The sequence below is a fragment of the Balaenoptera ricei genome, chromosome 10 (assembly GCF_028023285.1).
Source record: "Balaenoptera ricei isolate mBalRic1 chromosome 10, mBalRic1.hap2, whole genome shotgun sequence".
Classification (NCBI taxonomy): domain Eukaryota; kingdom Metazoa; phylum Chordata; class Mammalia; order Artiodactyla; family Balaenopteridae; genus Balaenoptera; species Balaenoptera ricei.
In genome coordinates, this window is record NC_082648.1 from 85,461,779 (window position 1) to 85,483,835 (window position 22,057).

At 38.5% G+C, this 22,057-nt stretch overlaps 1 protein-coding gene across 5 annotated transcripts in view; it reads left to right on the top strand.

The window, feature by feature from the left end:
• Nucleotides 1–22,057, top strand: part of NR1H4 (nuclear receptor subfamily 1 group H member 4) — a 52,846-nt gene that overhangs the window by 22,164 nt on the left and 8,625 nt on the right. For 2 of the 5 annotated variants that reach the window (XM_059934760.1, XM_059934758.1), the window contains exons 3-7: nt 11,566–11,718; nt 13,648–13,781; nt 15,281–15,379; nt 15,704–15,803; nt 20,990–21,136. In XM_059934760.1, the coding sequence (XP_059790743.1) occupies nt 11,566–11,718; nt 13,648–13,781; nt 15,281–15,379; nt 15,704–15,803; nt 20,990–21,136 (633 nt within the window). The remainder of the gene's footprint in view (nt 1–11,565; nt 11,719–13,647; nt 13,782–15,280; nt 15,380–15,703; nt 15,804–20,989; nt 21,137–22,057) is intronic. The other 3 variants (XM_059934759.1, XM_059934757.1, XM_059934761.1) reach the window with 2 other exon arrangements.

Genomic DNA, 22,057 nt, shown 5'->3' on the forward strand with positions numbered 1-22,057 from the left:
AAGCAATGAGTACACGTCACTCAAAAGTCAAACGGTAGAAAAGCCCCTGCCCAACCATTTCTGCCCCAAGTCCTGTTCCCCAGAGGCAACCACTGATAACCACTAGTGGTTTTGTGTTTTTGTGTTTTGCATTTTGTTTTTTGATCATTTGGATAGGTTTTATTTCCACAGAAACATCTCCCCTCCTTACAAACACAGAATTAAAGATATAGAGAAGGCATACAATTTTTAAAATAATATTCCTTTATTATGCTTTTCATATCCATGGAATTAGTAGTAATGGCTCTCTTTTATTTCTGATACTAGTAATTTGTGTCTTCTCTCTTTTTCTTGGTTAGCCTTGCTAGATATTTTTCAATTTTATTGATCTTTTTGGAGAGCCAGCTTTGGTTTTATTGATTTTCTCTGTTGTATTCCTATTTTCAATTTCACTGATCCTGCTCTAACTTTTATTATTTCTCCTCTTCAGCTTACTTTGGATTTAATTTGCTCTCTTTTCTAGTTTCCTAAGGTGGAGGTTTAGATCATTGGATTTTATGTATTTCTTTTCTAATGTATTCAGTTAATGCTATGAATTTTTCCTCTGAGCACTGCTTTTGCTATACCCCACAAATTTTGATGAGTTGTATTTTCATTTTCATTTAGTTCATTTCTACTTTTTTCCTTTGATAGCCACCTCCGTATTTTAGATGTACTTTATGTGTAACATTTCAGAAATGCTTTGTTACTGAAACAGGTAGGACTAAGTGTAAGACATATCATATTTCTGTATTTCTGTAATCAAATTTAATCTTTCCCAGGCTCATAATCCCCCTGGCTGATGAGAAATTCCACTAAGGATATATTTGGGGATGCTCTTTTCCCCAGGAACATGCACAAATCTCAGGGGTCTTACACAGGGTGGAATATGTTAGTATTAGTTGATATGCTCCTTGTTCACCTTTGAATTGATCCCTTGAGAGTGGACAACTCAGCCACCTTTTGACATGGGTATTTTATCTCAGGGTTTCCAAGGTCATGGTTATTAGTATCTTCCTGTCCTCATCTCAGAGCTATCCCATTAGAGATTTGTCACCTCTCTAGAGGCTCTTTATGGGTGTTGGTCCAATACTCAGGGAACCTGTGAGACTCATCCCATTCTCAGGCTCTGGTGAAGTTCCCCAAATCTCTTTACAGCTAAGCTGACTCTGCTCCCCCAACTCTAAAAGCATTGACCTCCACCTCCATCATCTTTGAGATGATGCAGTATAACCCTTTCAATGAGGGGTTGAAAACAAAAGCCCTATCCAAGAGTTATCTTTATCTAGAGGTAAATAACTTCAGCTTTTGTCTTAGCAAGTGAGCATAAAGAGATGGCTACCCTCTTGGGATGGGATAGAAAAGCAAAAGACAACAAAACAACACCCCCAGACCCCAAAACAATAGGACCAAGTATAAATCACACATGAATCACTTGATAAATCATCCTTCACATTAAAATTCCTAAAATTGTTGAAAAAATACACATTTATGGACTCAGACAAACTGGGGAAGATAGTGATTCTTGGTTATGGGCTGGACAGTTTCCACTGGAGACTCTTTATTTCATTTATCCTTATAGTGGCTCCTTGAGATAGTATTATCATCTCCTTTATCCAAATAAAAATACCAACACTCAGAAATTTGCCCAGATCTCACAGCTATGAAAGAATGGAGTAGAACTGTTACTCAAATCTGCAGGACTCTTGAACTACACTTTTTCCTCTGTACCATCCTGCCCTTCATCCTGCTGTCAGTGGCTTTCCAAAGACAGCCAGCACTAAAGTACATACAAGGAAAGTCAGTGTTTTAAAAGTCAGTTCTGTTGGCGAAAACACTAACACAGAAAAAACAAACAAAGCCTAGATGATGGCAAATCCAAACCCATTGGTTGTTTGACAGAGTGGTCTCCTGGTGTTTTCCACCAACATACTTTCCAAAAGCAGTCATAAGTATAAATTAGTGAACAACATTCACCGTGTACAAAATAAAACATCATCTAATAACTAAGGTTATCAGTCCCTTCCACACATAGAAATGAGAAGCATCTGTCATATTTTTAAAAATAAAGAACAGCATCAAATATAGAAATTTATACATTTACAGACAAGATCTTGTTTGTTCATTATCACACATTTTAACAAAATATGAGTAAATATGGAAAAAATTTTAAACCTCAAATATGAAATAAAGTCAGTCTATTATACTGACTTTTTATTTTCTTTTTTATTTTTAATTAATTATTTTACTTTTGGCTGTCTTGGTTTCTGTGCGAGGGCTTTCTCTAGTTGCGGCGAGCGGGGGCCACTCTTCATCGCGGTGCGCGGGCCTCTCAGTGTCGTGGCCTCTCTTTGTTGCGGAGCACAAGCTCCAGACGCGCAGGCTTAGTAGTTGTGGTTCACAGGCCTAGTTGCTCCGCGGCATGTGGGATCTTCCCTGACCAGGGCTCGAACCCGTGTCCCCTGCATTGGCAGGCAGACTCTCAACCACTGCGCCACCAGGGAAGCCCCCGTATTATACTGACTTTTAATTTTGCTCAAGCTTAGATGAACTGTGTCTATAACCATTCTGGGAAATATAGGATACACATTGTCAACTAATATAATATTTTTTTTATTATAAAATGTCAGGTAAGTGTAAAGGAGAATGTAGGTTCTGGATTTTTATTTGCAAAATACAAACCATTAAATATTGGATACCTCAAATCATATAGTTAATCAGAGAGAAAAACAAGGCATCTAGATATCTTCATTTCTAATTGTGGTACATATGAGATTTAAAAGATATACTTTGAGAACCTCATTTGAAAGATGCAGGGAGAGGCTAAGAAGCAGAGGTATGTTTTTGTTTGTTTGTTTGTTTTTAACATCTTTATTGGAATATAATTGCTTTATAATGGTGCGTTCATTTCTGCTTTATAACAAAGTGAATCAGCTATACATATGCATATATCCCCATATCTCCTCCTTATCCCACCCCTCTAGGTGGCCACAAAGCACCGAGCTGATCTCCCTGTGCTATGCGGCTGCTTCCCACTAGCTATCGATTTTACATTTGGTAGTGTATATATGTCCATGCCACTCTCTCACTTCGTCCCAGCCAAAGGTATGTTGTGATTGGTGATCTATTTGAAGTTTATAAAACTGTTCACCTCAGAGGAACACCATACAATCATGTGTTATTATTGAACATTTAATTTTTAACCTACTTAAACTAATGAGATAACTATTAATAGTGTGTAGACTCTCTCCCTTCATTCATTCAACAACTATTTATTGGGTGCCTGGTAGGTACAGACACCACTCTTGGCCTAAGGGTATAACAGTGAATAAAACAAAGTTTGACAGAAGAAAATAAAATGTGACTTGCTGATGGTTTGGAGGTAGAGTGGGAGAGAAAGAGAAGAGACAAAAATGACTCGAAGAATTTTGGTCCTAGCAACAGGGAGATGGGTGTGAGATCTACTGAAAGGGGAAAACTGGGGAGGAGCAGGATTGGGTATGTAAAAGCAGAAGATCCATTCTGGACAGGTTAAGGTTAAGGTGCCTGTGAGATATCCAAGCGGAGAAGATGAGTAGGTGGTTAGGTTTGCGCATCTAGGGTTCATTAAAGAGACCTGGGCTAGAGATATAAATTTGAGAGGTCTCAGTACATCAATGTGTTTAAGCTGCATTTAAAGCCAAAGGGGTGGATGAGATCACATAAGGATTCAATTTAGTTAGAGGACTGAGGACTTAGCCATGGAGTGCTGGAATATTTAGAGGTTGGGAAGATCAAGATGACCTAAAAAGGAGAATGAGAAAGAGGGACCAGTGAGGAAGAAGGAGAACCAAGAGAGTAGACTCGTGGAGGCCAGTGAAAGAAATTGACTCAAGAGGGAAGAAGCACATAACCGTGTCAAACACTGATGGTGGTTCAATGAAGGGGAGCACTGAGAATTGAAGCAAAGTGGAGGATCCTTTTCAGTGGCATGGTGGGGGTAAAGCCTGATCAGCATGGGTTTAAGAGAAAAGGGAGGAGATCAAGTAGAGACAGCCAATATGAACTACTCTTTCAAGAAGTCTTATCATAAAGAGGAGCAGAGAAGCAGGGCAATGGATGGAAGGGTGGGGGTCAAGGGAGAGTTTTATTTTAAGGTGAAGTTTGTTTAGAAGGGGACCAGTCCATCTTTAGTAAAAGGAAGGAAAGCAGATTATGTGGTGCAGATACAGATAGACTGATGGATTTCATGGTGGTGCACATGGGAATTCTCTTTTGATATGTTCGATTTTCTCAGTCAAATAAAAACTCAGTTGTTAGCTGAGAGTCAGAGGTGAAGTGGTGTTGAGAGGTTGAAACGGAAAAGTTGTAACAAAGTCTAGGACAGGAGCGGGTGCTGACTAGGGACATGACAGGATTGCCTGCAGTATGGAAACCCCACCCCAGATTTGCTCTCAGGAACACATAAAACTATTAGTATGGTTGTGTGTTTCTTCCTAGCACATTGAGGCTACTCAAGTGTAGGCATGGAATAGGTGAAGAGTTGGGTTTAATCAAATTCAACAGAATCAAAAGAATTAAAGGAGATAGATGTGGTACATATATACAACGGAATATTACTCAGTCATTAAAAGGAACAAAATTGTGCCATTTTCAGAGATATCAGTTGACCTAGAGACTGTCATACAGAGTGAAGTAAGTCAGAAAGAGAAAAACAAATATCGTATAATATCGCTTATATGTGCAATCTAGAGAAATGATTCAGATGAACTTATTTTCAAAGCAGAAATAGAGACACAGATGTAGAGAACAAACGTATGGATACCAAGGGGGGAAGTGGGGGTGGGATGAACTGGGAGATTGGGATTGACATATATACACTACTATGTATAAAATAGATAACTAATGGGAACCTACTGTATAGCACAGGGAACTCTACTCAATGCCCTATGGTGACCTAAATGGGAAGGAAATCCAAAAAAGAGGGGATATATGTATAGCTGATTCACTTTGCTGTACAGCAGAAACTAACACAACATTGTAAAGCAGCTATAGTCCAATAAAAAGTAACAGCAAAAAAAAGAATTAAAGGAGATAATTTTAAAATTAAAAAGCAAATAAGATTGGTTGTCAGTGGGAAGGACAACTGGGTGTCCTGCGGACAAATGTGGGATGGAGATATTTTACTCTATATTCTTTTATATCTATTGGATTTTGATCCATAGAAAAGAATGAGCTCTTCAATAAGTTATAAGATAATTTCAGATACAGATAAGTGATGTGAAGAATGTAAAACAGAATGGAAAAAACATGGCTAGAGCACATGAAGGGTATGCTATAGATAAAGTGGTGATACCTGAGCTGACATAGAGGATGAGAGGGGTTCTGTCTTCTTTATTATTATCATCATCATTATGATTAATTACAGCTAACTACAATGCCTTTAATTCTGAGCTTGAGTGGGAGGTGATTTATTTTTGGGTTATTCAAAATCATTAGGCCAAATAATCTGACCTTTTAAAAATTGTTAAAAGTGATTATGTTTATTTATGTTGCTAAAATGAGGTAGATTTGTTTTCTTTCCCAGTTCAGTTATGTGGTTGAGCTGATAAATAATTTTTTATCTTTGTAAGTAAGATTTTAAAAACCATTAACCTGTAGCTTGTGCCAATCAACTTATCCACATGGTACCTGGCAATGTCTTACACCTTGATCCTGTACTTTCTGTTAATAGGTTAAGGCAAAAGGAGAAACAGACTCAGAGCTGCCTCCAGGGCACATGCCCGCAAAGGCAATTCCCAAATGAGTCTAGAAAGAGTAATCTCATTGAGTAGACAAGGAGATTCCTTGCCCACCTCTCTAAGGATGCTCTTTGTGTTTCTGCAGCCTGCTTTTACCCATCAGGAGGGAGGACAAGATGTGCTGTTAGACAGAATGTTCTGGTCCATGTCTTCTGGGCTTGGGGACTCCCTGTTCCTCCTGGGCATTTCCCTCCCTCACTGGCTCATATTCATTGCTTGAGACTGCATGCAAATACTACTGCTATCCTTGGCTTAGCACAGGGGTTGGCAAACTTTTTCTGTAAAGGACCAGAGAGTCAATATTTCAGGCTTTGCAAGTATTAATGTCTCTGTCTCAGCTCTTTGACTCTGCCATTGTAGTGCAAAAGCAGATATGTAAATGAAGATCTTGGTTTTGTTCCAATAAAACTTTATTTATGGATGCTGACATTTAAATGTCATGTAATTTTTACATATCACAAATATTCTTCTTTTGATTTTTTGAACACATTAAAATATGTAAAACCCATTCTCAGGTTGTGGGCCATACAGAAATATGCAGGGAGCCAAATTTGTCCTTGGGCTGTGGTTAGCCAACTCCTGGCTTAACAGGATGCTCCCTATCAGTGCTTCAGGGCCACCTGCATCTCCTTGTATCTGAACTTGGAACTTCCCCATTGCTCCTACTCCTGCATTCTTCTGCACCTGTCTTGGGCCATGTTTCTTCATAAATTTACTCTGGTTTCTGTCTCTCTGAGATTCATCAACATTTTTGATACACTGACAGAGTAGTATTCAAACATTTTTATAGACTATGTTATTTTAATGAACTTTTATTTCACACTTTTTTTTTTTTTTTCCGGAGGGAGTATAGAAGTTTGATGAATGCCCTTTGACTATTAAGTTGTTTGTTGATTTGCCTACTTTGGAGTGACATTAGGCAACTTCCAAAAATAATTCAAAGTCAGTTCTTTTTAAACTTATTTAAGAAAAAAAAAATTAGAAATTATAGTGATAAAAGTAAGTGTTGGAAAATCAGGTAGACATTTTTTTGTGGCTCCCTAACAGATAAAGGGGGAAAAAACCTTAAAAGCAACATTAACAAGAACTAAATAGTCAAGAATAATTTTTATCAACTGTATCTCAAAAGTTTGAGAGTTTGCTTTTTCAAAAACAATGATCTAAAACAGCTCCTGCCAGGTGATCAGGAGTCTATTACTGAGTTCTAAAAATTTCAGCAAGCAACTCAAAGAGAGGAATTGAGATCCTAAAGTCTAAGAAATTGTGTGATGGAGCTTACCTGGTTTAGTATTGGCAGCTGTTCTCTCTAGTTTGTGCTACTTTGCAGTTTTCTACCAGTGAGACAGAGGTGGAGCAGACATCTGGAGTGGGGAGGGAGAATAGGATGTTTCCGAAGGAAGAAGTTTTGGAGATAGGGATGAAACTGCGGAGCACTTCACATGCAAAATGGGATTTGGGGAGATTAACGTCAAAAGACAATTTTTAGGAATGTAATCTCCTTACTAGAAGGACAGCATAATATAGTGGTTAAGAGCATAGAGTATGGAACTGAGCCTATCAGCGTTCAAATCTGAGCTCTACCATTTACTATCTGTAGGACCTTGAGCAAATTACTTAATTTCTGTGTAACTCAGTCTCCTTATCTATAAGAGAGATAAAAATACGTCTACCTCATAGGATTGTTATTAGTGTTAAGTGAAACGCCATATGCAAAGTGTTTAAAAGTGCCTGCTACAAAATAAGTCCTGTAAAAGTGGACGGTGGAGTCCTTTTTATTCTATGGTCTGCTGAGGCAGAACTAAAGGCAGACTTTCTTTAGGCCGTATTGGATGTTAAGATAACTAATTCCTCAGTCCTATGTGTTTGTTGCTGTTTAAAAAGTCAGGAGACCCTTAGAGGTTTAAACATCAACCAACATTTTATTGATTTCAAAGTAATGTGTGGCCTACTGTCAGTCCCTGGAGTCCAGTATGTGCATGTGTGTCTGTGTGGGCACGTATGTATATATGAGTTGGGAGTAGGGTATGGTATGGGTTCTATCTGTATAAAGAAGCAGAAAAGCAGGACGTCCAATATTCTGCATAACTGAGGGATCCATTTTACCATCCTATAGCTTATTCTCGTGCCACCCCAGGAAGCCCCCTAGCGCTACACACTCCCCCAAGGGCAATGCCAGCCCTGTCTATTCATCTTCGATTACCAGGGAGCCTCTGTTCCTCAGTGAATTTCCTTTCCATTCATTTTCAAATGACTTTTCTGATATGGGCTTTGTTGAATATGCACAAGATAGAGGCAGAGTTATGTGTATGGATTGATTTGCATAAGTATAAATACAGTATATGTAGCCTTATTTAAATGATAGAATGATAATATTGTGTTGCCACCTCAGAGTGAAAGCTAATTAATTCAGCTATTGAGATGATAACGATTCCTTTCTCAGTTAATACCAGAGCAAAAAAACCTGCAGAATTGTCCTAGCACTGTTCCTTTGACTCATCGTGGAATAAGGAATTTTATTTCAGTTCATTATTGAGCTATCAAGATCTATCATGGTTTTAAAGGGAATTGTTCCTGGGAGGGGCTGAAAATTAGTGGGAAGATTGACTCAGGTAAGCTAAAGTGGTCATTGAGATCAATCATTTGGTATCAGGAAAAAAGTTCTTTTTTCTTTTTTTCTTTTCTTGTCTTTCTTTCTTTTTTTGTCTGTAGTTTCTTTTGAATTGCATGATGTGGTGTTTGCACTCCCAATATCAACACTGATCTGAAGCACAGTCTTTTTTTAGACTTTATGTGGTTGGATTTGACATTTAGGAAAATGGTAATACCTTTCCTACTGAAAGTTATACCAGCTCACAAATTCAAAAGCAAGTCTATGACTTTTTTAACCTTGACATCTCTAACTTTTTCTTCAGCCTGTTTTCATATTGAGTTAGTTATAAAGTCCTGAATGTTCCTCTGTTTCCTCCCACCCCCCACCCCACCCCCCCACCCCCCCCCGCACCACCCCATATAGGTCAGGCATCAGTCACCCTCTGGCCATAACAGCCTCTTGCCTCCAGTCTCCAGTCTCCCTGTCCCACCTTTCTTGACCTTGCCCCAAGGAGTCTTCCCAACATGCAGGTTAGGTTAGACCCTCCCCTGCCAAAACCCTCTAAAGGCTTCTCTCTCTCTCTCTCTCTACTTGATATAAAGATTCAACTTCTTTGCTTCGAGTTCAAGGGCATTTAACCATATTCTGTCCCACTACATGCCCTCATCCAGCTCCCACTAATTCTCCCCACACTCTACCCTCCCATCAAGATGGATTATCTACCCTTCCTTGGAATTTCCATAACTCCGTGCATTTGCTCATATCCCAGACTGTCCTTCCTCCCTCAAAGTCCATGTTTCAAAATCCTACTTATTCTCTGAGGTCCAGCTCAAATTCTACTTCCTTCATGAGTTCTTCTGTGATTGCCCCTACTTGGAATTAATCAGGGCCATTCCCAGCCCATATAATGCCTTTTCCTCAGACACTAGACTTTTAGCTGATGGGAAATTGTCATATTATACTTATTTTACTAGGACAATTTTTATTGCCTTCTGCTTGGAAAATTGTCATAACAAATGTGCAAATCACCAAGTCTATGATGGAATTGCTGTCTCCCTTTAATGTGGCACATCATTCACAAGCATTTAGTGTGGCCATGAAATGATCACTTTTTCATCTACATTCCAATAATTTATTACTTAATTAGCTATCCTATCACTCTACATTTTTATTGTGCTGTGATTTTACTTCTTTGTCTTCCCCCTAAGTTGGAAGCTCTGAGGGACAAGGAATGTTTGCTTCATCTTGGTATCTCCCTTGCATTCTCTGATGCAGCTTTCCGGTAGTAGATATTTAATATTAAGTTATTCTACTCTCTTGTGATGCAAGGGGGGCAATTATAGCATAGTGGTTAAGAGCATGGGCTTTGGTGCATGACTGCCTGGATTGGAATCTTTTTAGTCCAATTATTAACCATGTGATCATGGCCAAAATACTTAACCTCTCTGTACTTTTTTCTTCATCTGTAACATGGGGACACATAATATTATCTTCATCATAAAACTGATATGGAGATTAAATAACTAAATGCAGGTGAAGTGGTTAGAACAACAGAGAGTGGGTGCTTAGTAAATGTCAGCTGTTATTCCAACAGGCTGTTAAAATAGGAAGGACACTGCTGTCTCAATTTTGGCAAAGGCATGAAGACAATAGATGCTACATTCCAAAGTGAGTCCATCTTGCAGTGGGTAGTTAAGAACTAGTTAAATACCTCGCTTACTTTGAGGGTATGAAGTGAGCAGGAGGTGGAAATTAGAGAGTGATCTTTAAAGATTTTGGAACATGTGATTAGTGTGCTAGGAATCCCACATTCCCATTGCAAAGGGGTGGGTGGGGTGTGGCTCTCTGCCCCTGGGGGCCACCGCTGGAAAGTATGGGACTTTTGTGAGAATTAGAAAAAGGTGTCCCCCTTCCCCAGATAAAATCTGTACACTAAGGAGGCCCTGCTGCCTCAGGCCCAATGGAAGGGTCTTCAACAGGATCACTCAAGGAGATTGACATGTATTCCCTGCAGCTGAGGGACACTGAAGATGGGCGTCTGACTTTCACCTGAGAAGTTGAAAGGGCAAGAGGGTGGGTGGCTGACTGCTCATAGGTAGGTGGGAGCAATTTTCTCTGAGTTTGTTGGAGCAGAGAGAACTGGCATGGGGTTGAGTCCGTGGAGTGGAGGGACCTCAGAAGAAAGAGGACGCAGGTGAATTGCCAAATTCCTAGATGCTGAAGAAGGAGATGCAAGCCAGGGGCTAGAAGAGAGACATATTTGCCCTCAACAAGGAACTGCAGAGGAAAGTATCCCAGTGATGGGAGGAGTTCTCAAAAGAACCCAAACCAAGGGAGAAAGAGTCAGTTTCCGAAGCTTGCTAGATACAAACCAGCTCCTAACAACACCAGGCAAGTAAGATCTTTCCTGTCACTTCTTCCCCTGCCTCCCCCAGCCCTCTCCTTATTCACCACTCCACCTCGACTCCGGAAGTGTCAGGAACCATTGTCATCCAGGTCTATGGGTGGAGGAGGAAGAGGAGAAGCAGAAAGGAGGCCAGTCAGTCCCCTCCCCACCTCCAGGAAGCTGAACTGTAGCAGCTGTAGCTGTGGCTGCATCCTCTCCGGGGAGATGTTTATTTTAAAGCACGGTTGGCATGTTTATTATTATACCAAGCTGCGTATATTAAGTACTGAATTGAAACCTCAATACTCACTTCCGAGTCTGACCTCTGCATCCAGAACTGATCATTCAGTCCGCCTCTCTGCCTCAGCACAGCCCAGGAACACGGAATTTCACTAGTTTGGTTGTTTGCCTCTCTTTGTTCTCAACCAACCTGTAAACCGTAAGAGGGCAGTGATACCTTATTCACCCCTGTACCACCAGCACCTAGAGCTCATTAGTACATAATGGTCTCCCAGTAAAGATACACTAATGAAAGTAATCTATCTTTTAAAACAAACCAAGATTTTTCCAAAGAGAGGCTATAATTCAAATGTGTCTTTATTTTTGAGAAATAAATCATTAACAACAGCAGCCATCTGGACCGTGCAGCACAGCCAAAAGTACATTTGTCGCCTATATGATCAAGGATGGCCTGGGTGCCCCGCAGGGGCTCATGAGAAAAATGCTCTGGCATCTCTCAATCCAAGTGTGTTGTTAGGAGCCTCTTACTTCTTTCTGTGTTTCTTCCCCAGGTTTCTTCAGGAGAAGCATTACCAAAAATGCCGTGTACAAGTGTAAAAACGGGGGCAACTGTGTGATGGACATGTACATGCGAAGGAAGTGCCAAGAGTGTCGACTAAGGAAATGCAAAGAGATGGGAATGTTGGCTGAATGTATGTATACAGGTATTCGCAACAAGCAATTAAATTCCACTAAAAATCTCTTAAGGAGGCAGATGTCAGGTAACTCACATGATTAGAATTGTACGTCACATATTAAAGAAAGAGACTTACTAAGCCATCTAAGTTCTTGGAAAGGGTAATGAACCACTGAAACTGTCGAAACTGTCAGCTAAAGAGCTTCTTATGCACCTGAAAGAAACAGCTGTGTTTTGGTGTCCATTGTTGCAATGAATTATATGTGAAGTGAAATGGCGTTAACATACAGTCAAAATAACATGTTTTAATAAGCTACAAAGAATGACAGTCTAAATGTTTCCTCCAAATAGGATTTAATATCCTTATTTATTGTTTAATCAGCATAAAAATTCACAGTTGTGGGAAAAATTAAGAATGCTCTGTAAGGTGTAACTGCCTGTGAATTGTCTAAATAGAGTTTTAAAACTAGTCATTTTAAGACTCCTTTTTCTCTTAGTGCGGCTTTGAACCAATTTGTATAGGTTTACACAGGAAATTAACTACTCCGAGTTTTAATATAATTCGGTCCTTCAATCAGATAAAGAGACACTGTATTAACTGCTGGCTTTGTGAGAAACCATAATCTTCATCAAAATTTGGAATGCATGCTAGTACATGACATATTAATTTTTCATTCTGCAAATTCTACAGACCACTCAGATTCTGAGATATGTCCTATTCCTGCTCAAAACACAAATAATAGACAAACAAACGTCACCAAGGGGATGACAACATTCAGAGAGGGAATGCCACATGAAATAAAAGCCTTTGGAAGGTGACTCCAGTTCTATTGTTCCCCAACTGCAGGCAACTGGGATGGACCCAAAGAAATAACGCGTGCAGGAGGGGGGGAAAAATAGGTCAGTGTAAATAATCCAGCTCTGGATGGATGAAAATTTTATAGTGCCCGATCACAATCTCTTCTTAGCGTATATGAAACAAGAGACTGCGGTAGGGGCTGTGGCTGGAATCCAATCTTGCAGTGGAAACACTCACTTCGATCCTGGGTGGTTCATGTTCCTCATCACTTAAATATGAACCTGTTCCAACAAAGTCCTGAGGACATTTTTCATGACTCCACCTACAAGAGTCTATAATGTTATTTATGAAAACACAAACTTATCTAGTAACAGATATAAGAGCTTTTGTATGATACTATAAAATAAATGCCCTGGACAAAGAAACTCTTGGAACTTCGTTTCATTAACATTGAGAGAATAAGGAAGTTAAATAGGAACATGGGAGATTGTTCTTCATTATTGTAGTAGTTCTGTTTAAGTGTAAATTTATGATATTGTATGATTATTCAAAAGAAAATTTCAAAGTCCCCTGGAGTTATTTTCATCTGTAACTATATTCTTAATCATTTATACAGTTCTGAAAATTAACAGGACTTTAAAATTTTTCCCTAAAGGATGTTGACATCATTTTACTCAACACGTTTACTTTTGTGTTTAATGTGAAATTGGATCTACTTCTTATAGTACAGTTATGTAAACATCGATGGAAAACAATATTAATCCTATGTTTTGAAACACTAGCTTTCAAGACCCCCTAGGCCAGGAAGAGGGTGAGTGTCATTCACCTTTTTTATTGAATACCTTACATTTGTACAGTGCTCTGGTGTTACAAATTCTTTGCAGAAAGCTCATTTTAAAAAATGACCTAATGAAATTTAATCTACAGAAAACTCTGTGGGGTAAATATTATTCTCATTTTACCAAGGAAGAAACTGAGGCTCACAGGAGATGCATTTCTTGTTCAAGGCCAAGTCTTAAAGTGTCAGTAGGGCTAGAATTAGCTCTGTGCTAAATGGCAAAGGAGACCTTTTGAGCCGACCACACCTCGGCCGCCTCGTGACCACACACCCAACAGGACTTTCCTTGGATGGCGAAGATTCTCTGTTTATGTTTTCAGGCTTGTTAACTGACATTCAGTGTAAATCTAAAAGACTGAGGAAAAACGTGAAGCAGCACGCGGATCAGACCATTAATGAAGACAGTGAAGGACGTGACTTGCGACAAGTGACCTCGACAACTAAGTCATGCAGGGTAATGACAGGCCAGCGCGTCCACCATAGCCGGCGGCCACTGAGCTTCTAGGATGTTGTGACTTGGGCGGGGGGCTTTCACACCAGGGCCACAGCCACAAGCAGAATTTCATTTCAAGTGTGCATCAAATGCTTTTTAGTCAAGAGAGTAATACATGCTTCCATGTAAAGATTCAAAGGATAGCAGTTATGTAAACACGGATGAAGTAAGATAAGTTAAAGTTCTCCATCTCCCTGATCCCATTCTCCTCCTGCTTCCCAGAGGTAACCAGTGGGAATGGTTTGGGGTTTAAAACGAGTGTCGATGACATTTTTTTCCCTGTCAATGAGAAGGGAGGCTCAGACTGGAAAGGATGTGGACTCAATAGGGGTTTGTGGATTAGTCCTTATCAAGGGGTAAAACAGGGTGAATACACATCTGTGGGTCAATAGAGAAAGGCCCTTCTCCCTGAGGTCGCAAATTACTCAAGAAATCCTTTGAGTGACTCAGGACAAAATAGAGGAACAGCATCTTGGATGCTTAGCCAAACGCATTGTGATAATTCACAGAACATTTGGAGGAATTTTAATTTGCCATTAGTTGAAAAACCAATAATCCATGACTGATTAAGTCACACCCTTCTCAATATTTATTATACTACTGACAAAGAAAATTTCATCCATGTTTAGTTTTGCAAATATGTTATTTTGTGTTCATTTCAGAAAAAATAATTTTACTTAAAAAGTACAGTTGACCTTTGAACAACTTGGTGGGGTAGTTAAGAATGTACACCCTCGGGCAGTCGAAAATCCACATATAATTTCACAGTCTGGCCCTCCCGTAACCTCAGTTCTGCCCCTGTGAATTCAGCCAACCACAGATTCTGTAGTGCAGTAGAACATGTTTAGTAAAAGAAATCCGTGTATAAGTGGACCCACGCAGTTCAAACCCTGTGTTGTTCAAGGGTCAGCTGTATTACTTTGTCATAGTGCTTCATCAATAACACTTTGGTAAAGGAAACAATGAGTCGACACTATTATTCACACTCATCAAAAGATGCTAATCAGGGGGAAAGAGGTGTTTGTGGTCTGAATTGTCCAGATTGATGACTCACTACTTCAGGGGTTGGCAACATTTCTGTAAAGGGCCAGATATTTTAGGCCTTGGCCACATGGTCTCTATGAGAACTACTCAACTCTGCTATGGTAGAAGGCCTGATAGGCTTTATATCCTGATTATTATTTATTCACAAGAAATACATGAAAGGAATATTTTGTTATCCCTGTTTTATAGATAGGAAAATTACCCACTTGGGACAAATTTAGTGAAATGTGATGTGGCTTGCCCAAGGAACTAGAGAAAGCAATTACACATTATAACAGAGTGCATGCACAGTTTCTGCCATATTTTGGGCTTTTTTCAACAATTTCTGCTAGTGGTTTACTCCAGATGAGAGTACACATGGGAAACATGCCTTATAACCAGCTTCCCTGACACCTTTCATTTTTTTGCCAGTGTAGGAGAAAACTGAACTCACCCCAGATCAACAGAATCTTCTTCATTATATTATGGATTCATACAGCAAGCAGAGGATGCCTCAGGAAATAACAAATAAAATTGTATGTACAATATCTGAAAATACATGGGTTTAAAGTTAATATTTTCTGGAGTTTTACTACTTTGGGGGTCAAATTTATATATGAATATGTTATTTTAAATGATTAGGGCTTATAATTTAAGTTGTACATTTAAACTTTTTGCAGCATTAAACAAAGAGTAAGAAGTCTCATACTTAGCTTGGCAATAGTAATTGTTCTCCAAGGATCTGAAAATTTTGAGCTGGGTCTTAAAATTTATTATCTAAATATGGTTCTATAGTCTAACAATTTTATATTGATATCTCCTTCTATCTACTTATCGTTTACTTTTTTCTTGAAATTTAGTTAAAAGAAGAATTCAGTGCAGAAGAAAATTTTCTCATTTTAACTGAAATGGCTACCAGTCATGTACAGATTCTCGTAGAATTCACAAAAAAACTTCCAGGTATTTTTACATGTTGTTACTTTTGTACTACACTGTACAATATTCTTGTGACATTGAGAGGCAGTTCTGTTCATTGTAAAAAGGGAATAATGCCACATCTGCTTTATAGCTTTATTTATTTACTTATTTTTAAAATTTTATTTATTTATTTATTTATTTATTTATTTATTTATTTTATTTTTGGCTGCGTTGGGTCTTCGTTACCGTGCGCGGGCTTCCTCTAGCTGTGGCGGTCCTGGGCTACTCTTCCGTGCGGTGCACGGGCTTCTCATTGCGGTGGCTTCTCTTGTTGCGGAGCACGGGCTCTAGGCGCGTGGGCTTCAGTAGTTGTGGTACGCAGGCTCAGTAGTTGTGGCACACAGGTTTAGTTGCTCCGTGGCATGTGAGATCTTCCCGGACCAGGGCTTGAACCCCTGTCCCCTGCATTGGCAGGCGGATTCTTTTTTTTTAATTTAATTAATTAATTTATTTATTTATTTATTTATGGCTGTGTTGGGTCTTCATTTCTGTGCGAGGGCTTTCTCTAGTTGCGGCAAGTGGGGGCCACTCTTCATCGCGGTGCACGGGCCTCTCACTATCGCGGCCTCTCTTGTTGCGGATGGCAGGCGGATTCTTAACCACTGCACCACCAGGGAAGTCCCCCACATCTGCTTTAAATTAATGTTTCTAATTACTGTAGACATGAAATATTAGAGCCAGATAGGATATTTTAAATTATTTATAATAATTCTCCAAATTGATAGATTAAAAAATTGAGACTTTCCAAAGTTGTCATTCATCCATTTATTCATTTAATTACCATTTTTTGAAATGTACTCTATGCTAAGTACCTAGCGATTACCATCAAGGAGAGTGATTAAAGGCTAAAATTAAAAAAAAAACAAAAAACCATGTATACAAAGTGCTGTTGAACAGAGAGAAAATGATTCCTAATTGTATCTGAGAAAGACCGGGAAGCTTCAGAAAGAATCATATATGAGTGTAAAAGAAAAAATGAGTTTTCCCGGTGGTATGAAAGAGAAAGGGCATTCCAAGTCGAGAGATCTGCTTGTGAAAAGGTAATGAAGCATGAACAAGAATAGGATTATGAGAAATGGAAGAGAAGATTCCGTGTGGCTATAGAATAATGTCTGTTGTGGGCTCCTTGGTTAGACATAAGGCAAGTTGGTACCAGACCGATAAGGATGCCCTGGATGGTAAGAAGTTTTTGGTGGCTTTTTTTTTTTTTTTCTTTTTGAGAGGAACATAATGAGATTTATGTTATAGATATATGGCTTTATTGGGTTTGTATAAGATGGATTTGAATGGGGAGGGACTGCAGGCAGGGAGGGTCAGTTAGTATGCTACTGCACCAGTCCAGGTAGAGGGCTTGAAATAAAGCAATAGCAGTGGGAGAGAGAAGAGGAAACAAAATGAAGAGAGACTCAAAGATTGGTAGGGCTTGATGAACAAGTGTATGTATGGGATGAGGGAGAGGGACTTATCCATAGTCATTTAGATGGTGCCAGTACAGAAAGTGGAAGTCAAGGTTCTTGTCTCCCACTGCCACTCCTCCCTCATTCTTTCAGCCACATTATCAATGCTCTCTAAGCCAATAGGTTTAAGTTGTTTCAGTGTTTTTAAAATATTTTAGTACATTAGAATCCATGGTCTAGTAGAGTATAATAAGTATCTTGTATAGCAGCATAACACGGTAATATTAAATTACAGAAGGTGACTTCTGATGTAGGATTTTAATTAGACAGTTTAATTTGCTTTCTTTTGTCAGCATTATACTATTATTTTATTAAACGTGTCATGGATAGACATAAGCTTATATAAAAGTCATAAGATGTGGGGAGAAAGTTCTTATTATCATTGAAACATTAATATTCTCTCATTTATTTATTAACAATGAAAGAGAAACTTAATTTGTTATATGCTAATTTGGCTGAAGGCAATCATGAATTAAAAAAAGATTGCGCAAGAGTGATAACTGTGGGGGGAGAACTGGGAAAGGGAGAATATGATGTTCTTGGTTGTTTATGGGAAAAGGTTTTTCAGTTCAAATGGTCAGTTGGTATTGAATCAGGAAATAATTGAAGGGGAAAAAGTATCTTATTCATAAGAAGGTAACTTATCTCAAAGCAATGGCAATATCTTACACACTTCTTCATTTCCAGTGCCTAACCTATTTCCTGAGGGAGAGAAAGAGTACAATTAATGCATGTTTAACGAGTAAAGTAGAAGGAAAAAACTTCAAATGCAGCAGGAAATAAAAGGCAAGAAAACCTTGAGAAAGAAAAAAATATCTTTTAACAATAATTATAGAAATGACAACATTATTATATATAGTAATAATAGTGATATATAATACCAGTATGAAAGGGTGTTTTGTGAAAGACCCAGCTGAGTCACTCCTTTCAGCGGTTCATCCAGCATAACCTGTGCCAGGCACTGTCCAGGGTGCTGGAGACTCAGCATGGCTCCTGCCCTCAAAGGAGCTCTTAGGTTCTCTAAGGTAGTGACTTTTTGAAGAGTCATAATAAAAGACTCAAGTTCTCAGAACAGGGGAAGGTTATTAATTATCAACAGGAAAAGAGAGGGTCAATGCAGAGCTGCTACTTAGAGAAAATGTTCTGCTGCTCTCATTGATCAGGCATTTGTGACACTGAGGTGAAAATGAGACTTTAGGACTGATTTAAGTTTCTAGGTTATATTTTAGGAAGAGAAACAAAGGGGTGATTCAGAATCTTGGGTAGAGGGAGACAGGGAGTATAGTTTGAAAAAGCCTGTTCTTTACTCTCACAATCTGATTTTATACTTGGGGAAAAATGCAAATTATCGAAAGGAACTTAAATATTTGCTTATCAACATAGGGGTTGAATTTAGAAGATCAATGGACTTTGATAAAAAGTCCTACCAGATACTGCTGAACTGAATGAATAAGCATTTTCAGAACTCTGATGGACAACTGATGAATTCATAAAAGTGCTAACAAAAGATCAAGATAAAAAAAAATTAATTACATGGGACTGAGTGAACTGATGAGGATGATTATAATTTTTGTAACTTTCTGTTTGAATAAAAAAAAAAAAAAGTCCTACCAGAGACCTTTCCAAACATCCTTAAAATCATGCCTCAGAGAGCTGGACCATCTCGGAAGGCAGGCTCAGCAGGCAGGAAAAGAAGGAAATTTTCACCCCATTTTTAAAGTTTTGTATACAAAAACTCCAAATAAATTGGTACCCATTGTAAGTAATTCAATCATGCAATTCAAACAATGCAGAAATTTATGGACCAGAAAGTTAAAGTCCCCTTCACAGCCATCTGTATCATCTTTATTATAGGCAACTATTGACAGAAGTCTGGTTTGATTTCTTTCATATATTTTAATCTATACACACATACACATACATAGATTTTTTTTAAACATGTAAGTGAGATTATATAGTACATATTTGTTTTGGGGTATCTTTTTTTCTTTAACATCTTGCCATATATGTAAATCAGCCTCATGCTTTTAACAGTTACATAGTATTCCATTGTAATAATAATAGTTAACATTATTTAAGTATTTGCTGTATGTCAAGAACTGTACTAAGCATTTAATATGATTGCCTCATTAATACTTCTGCCAATCCTAAGGGGTGGGTGCTTTTATAATCCCTATTTTGGAGATGAGGAAACTGAGACACTAAGAGATTGAGTACGTTTCCCAAGACCACAAAGATAGTAAGTGTCAGAGACAGAATTTTATTCTAGGCGATCTGATTTTAGAGACCTTATTTTATACTGCCCTCCTATGGATCTACCATAATTTATTTAAGTAATCACCATTAATGGACTCTTGCTATGCTTTCAGTTCTTCAATTCATTCATTTATTCATTGAGCAAGTATTTTTGAATGCCTACCATCAAGGTAGTGACTTTTAATCCTTAGCATTACTCTCTTCTCTGAACTCCATTGTTATTTAATGTTTTTCTAGGGCATTTAGAACCTGATGGCATTAGTTTATCTCTATTTGTGTTTTGTGTGTCTATGTGTCTGTGTGTACATATATGCATGTAAATTTGTGTTTGTTTCCCATTCATTCATTTAGTCATTATTAACTTGCTGAATAGTCATTATTCAACAAATAATTCTTGGATACCTATTATATGCCAGGCACTTGGGGTACAAAAGTGAATAAAACAGGCAAAGTCTCTGTCCCCAAGAAGCTTATACTCCAGGAGAGGTGGCAGATAATTAACAAATAAGCAAATAAACTTATAATATCATGTCAGGCAGTAGTAAGTTTTATGAATGAAAATAAAGCAGGTAGGGACTAGTGAGTGCCATTTTAGGTAGGGTCACCTTGAAGCAGAGGCCTGCATACACTGAGGGAGTGGGGCATGGGGATAGCTGGGGAAGAGCATACACCCTGAGGCAAAATCAGACTTGTGTGTTCACCACAGAGCCAGAGGTCTGTGTGACTGGAGCACAGTAACTGGGGAGGAGGTGATGAAGGAGAAAGTGAGGTCAGAGAGGCCGCTGGGGACTATAGCATATAAGCCTGCATAAGGACTTTGGATTTTCTGGGCAGTGTTATATTTCTTCAGGTCATCAGTTTTTTCCCATATGTCTCTGATTTTCCCTACCCCACATGCACAGCGCTGAGCTCAGAGCAGATACCTCAGCATGGCCCTGATTGGTTTTTTGGTGGGCAGGGTGGAATGCTACCCATTCTTCACATTGATTAAAGACTCACGAGTTGGCCAAATATTCATTGAAACCTCTGAATACATGTAAAATGTTTTCTGGCTTGTGGATGCTTCCATTCTGCAGAGTTGACCCTCTCTGACCCTCTCTGATGTGGCAAGATATGACTAAAATAATGGCTCAAAGAGAATCTACTTTGTCTCCAATATTTCATCTGAATCAGCCTGTCTTTTCCATAGTATATAAGTATACATATTCCGTATGGACTTGATATCCTCTTTAGTCTGGACTTGTTAAATAAATCCTGCTCAATGAAGATAAAAGTCAGCTTCTATTTGGGAGAGTACAATAGATACTTATTGACTCAGTTTAACTGCTCAATCTTAAAACAATTACAAAATCACTTTATGGAAAGGTTTTATCAATGGGGATGATGGTGATGATGAAATATTGTTATACAACATTCACAATTTTTGCTATTGATTTGATTATCATCTTCACTCAGGGTTTCAGACATTGGACCATGAAGATCAGATTGCTTTGCTGAAAGGGTCTGCAGTTGAAGCTATGTTTCTCCGTTCAGCTGAGATTTTCAGTAAGAAACTTCCAGCTGGACATGCTGACCTATTGGAAGAGAGAATTCGAAAGAGCGGTAAGTAATTTAGCTAATAGTAAAAAGTTTGTTCCTGCAAGTAAGAATTTGTACATCCCATGAAGGCAGGCCTCTTGCCTATCTTATGCAGTTATATGCCCATTGTGACTAGCATAGAGAATGACACTAAAAAGAATAGATGGGAATTTAGTGACTTGGTTCAAAAATTCTTGTTGTAATAGCAAAATACCAAAAAATACTCTTTTCACTGCATTAAAATGAAGGACCAAAGGAGAAATTTTTTAAAGATTGGAATATTAGTCTGATTTTTAAAATAGCATAAAGGAGCTGGGATTATTCAGTCTAGAAAAAGATTCATTTATTCAAAATCTTCAGATATGAATGACTATGTATCAAACTATTATCCATCTCGATGCAAAGCAAAATAAGAAATAATACTAATAGCAACATTTATACATCATTTATTAGGTTTCAGACACTGTTCTGAATACTTTATATGTATTAGTTCATCAAATCCTCACAAAAATCCTGTAAGTTCTGGTATTATTCCCATTTTATAGATGAGAAAACTGAGACAGAGAGTGGTTAAATAACTTTTCCAGAGACAGACATGAAGCCTGACTTCAGAAGCCATATATATTAACCACTATACTCTACTGCCTCTCAAGAGATAAAAATGAAATAATGAGTGAATAACACAATTTAACTTACTATGGAGGAATACTGTGACAGGGAGGGTATGGAGATGACAATGTATGGTCTTTGTCCTCCAGGAACTCACAGACTAGTGGGGAAGGTGTACAAGCAAGTGATTCTAAATCAATGTGCAGTGTAATAGGGACTATAAGGAATGTGTATGTAAAATGAAATTGAAGCGTAAAGATGTGCCTGCCTTCCTGTGAATCTACTTGGTGAGTCACAAAAGGCATACAAAGTTGACAATTGAACCATGGAGGATGA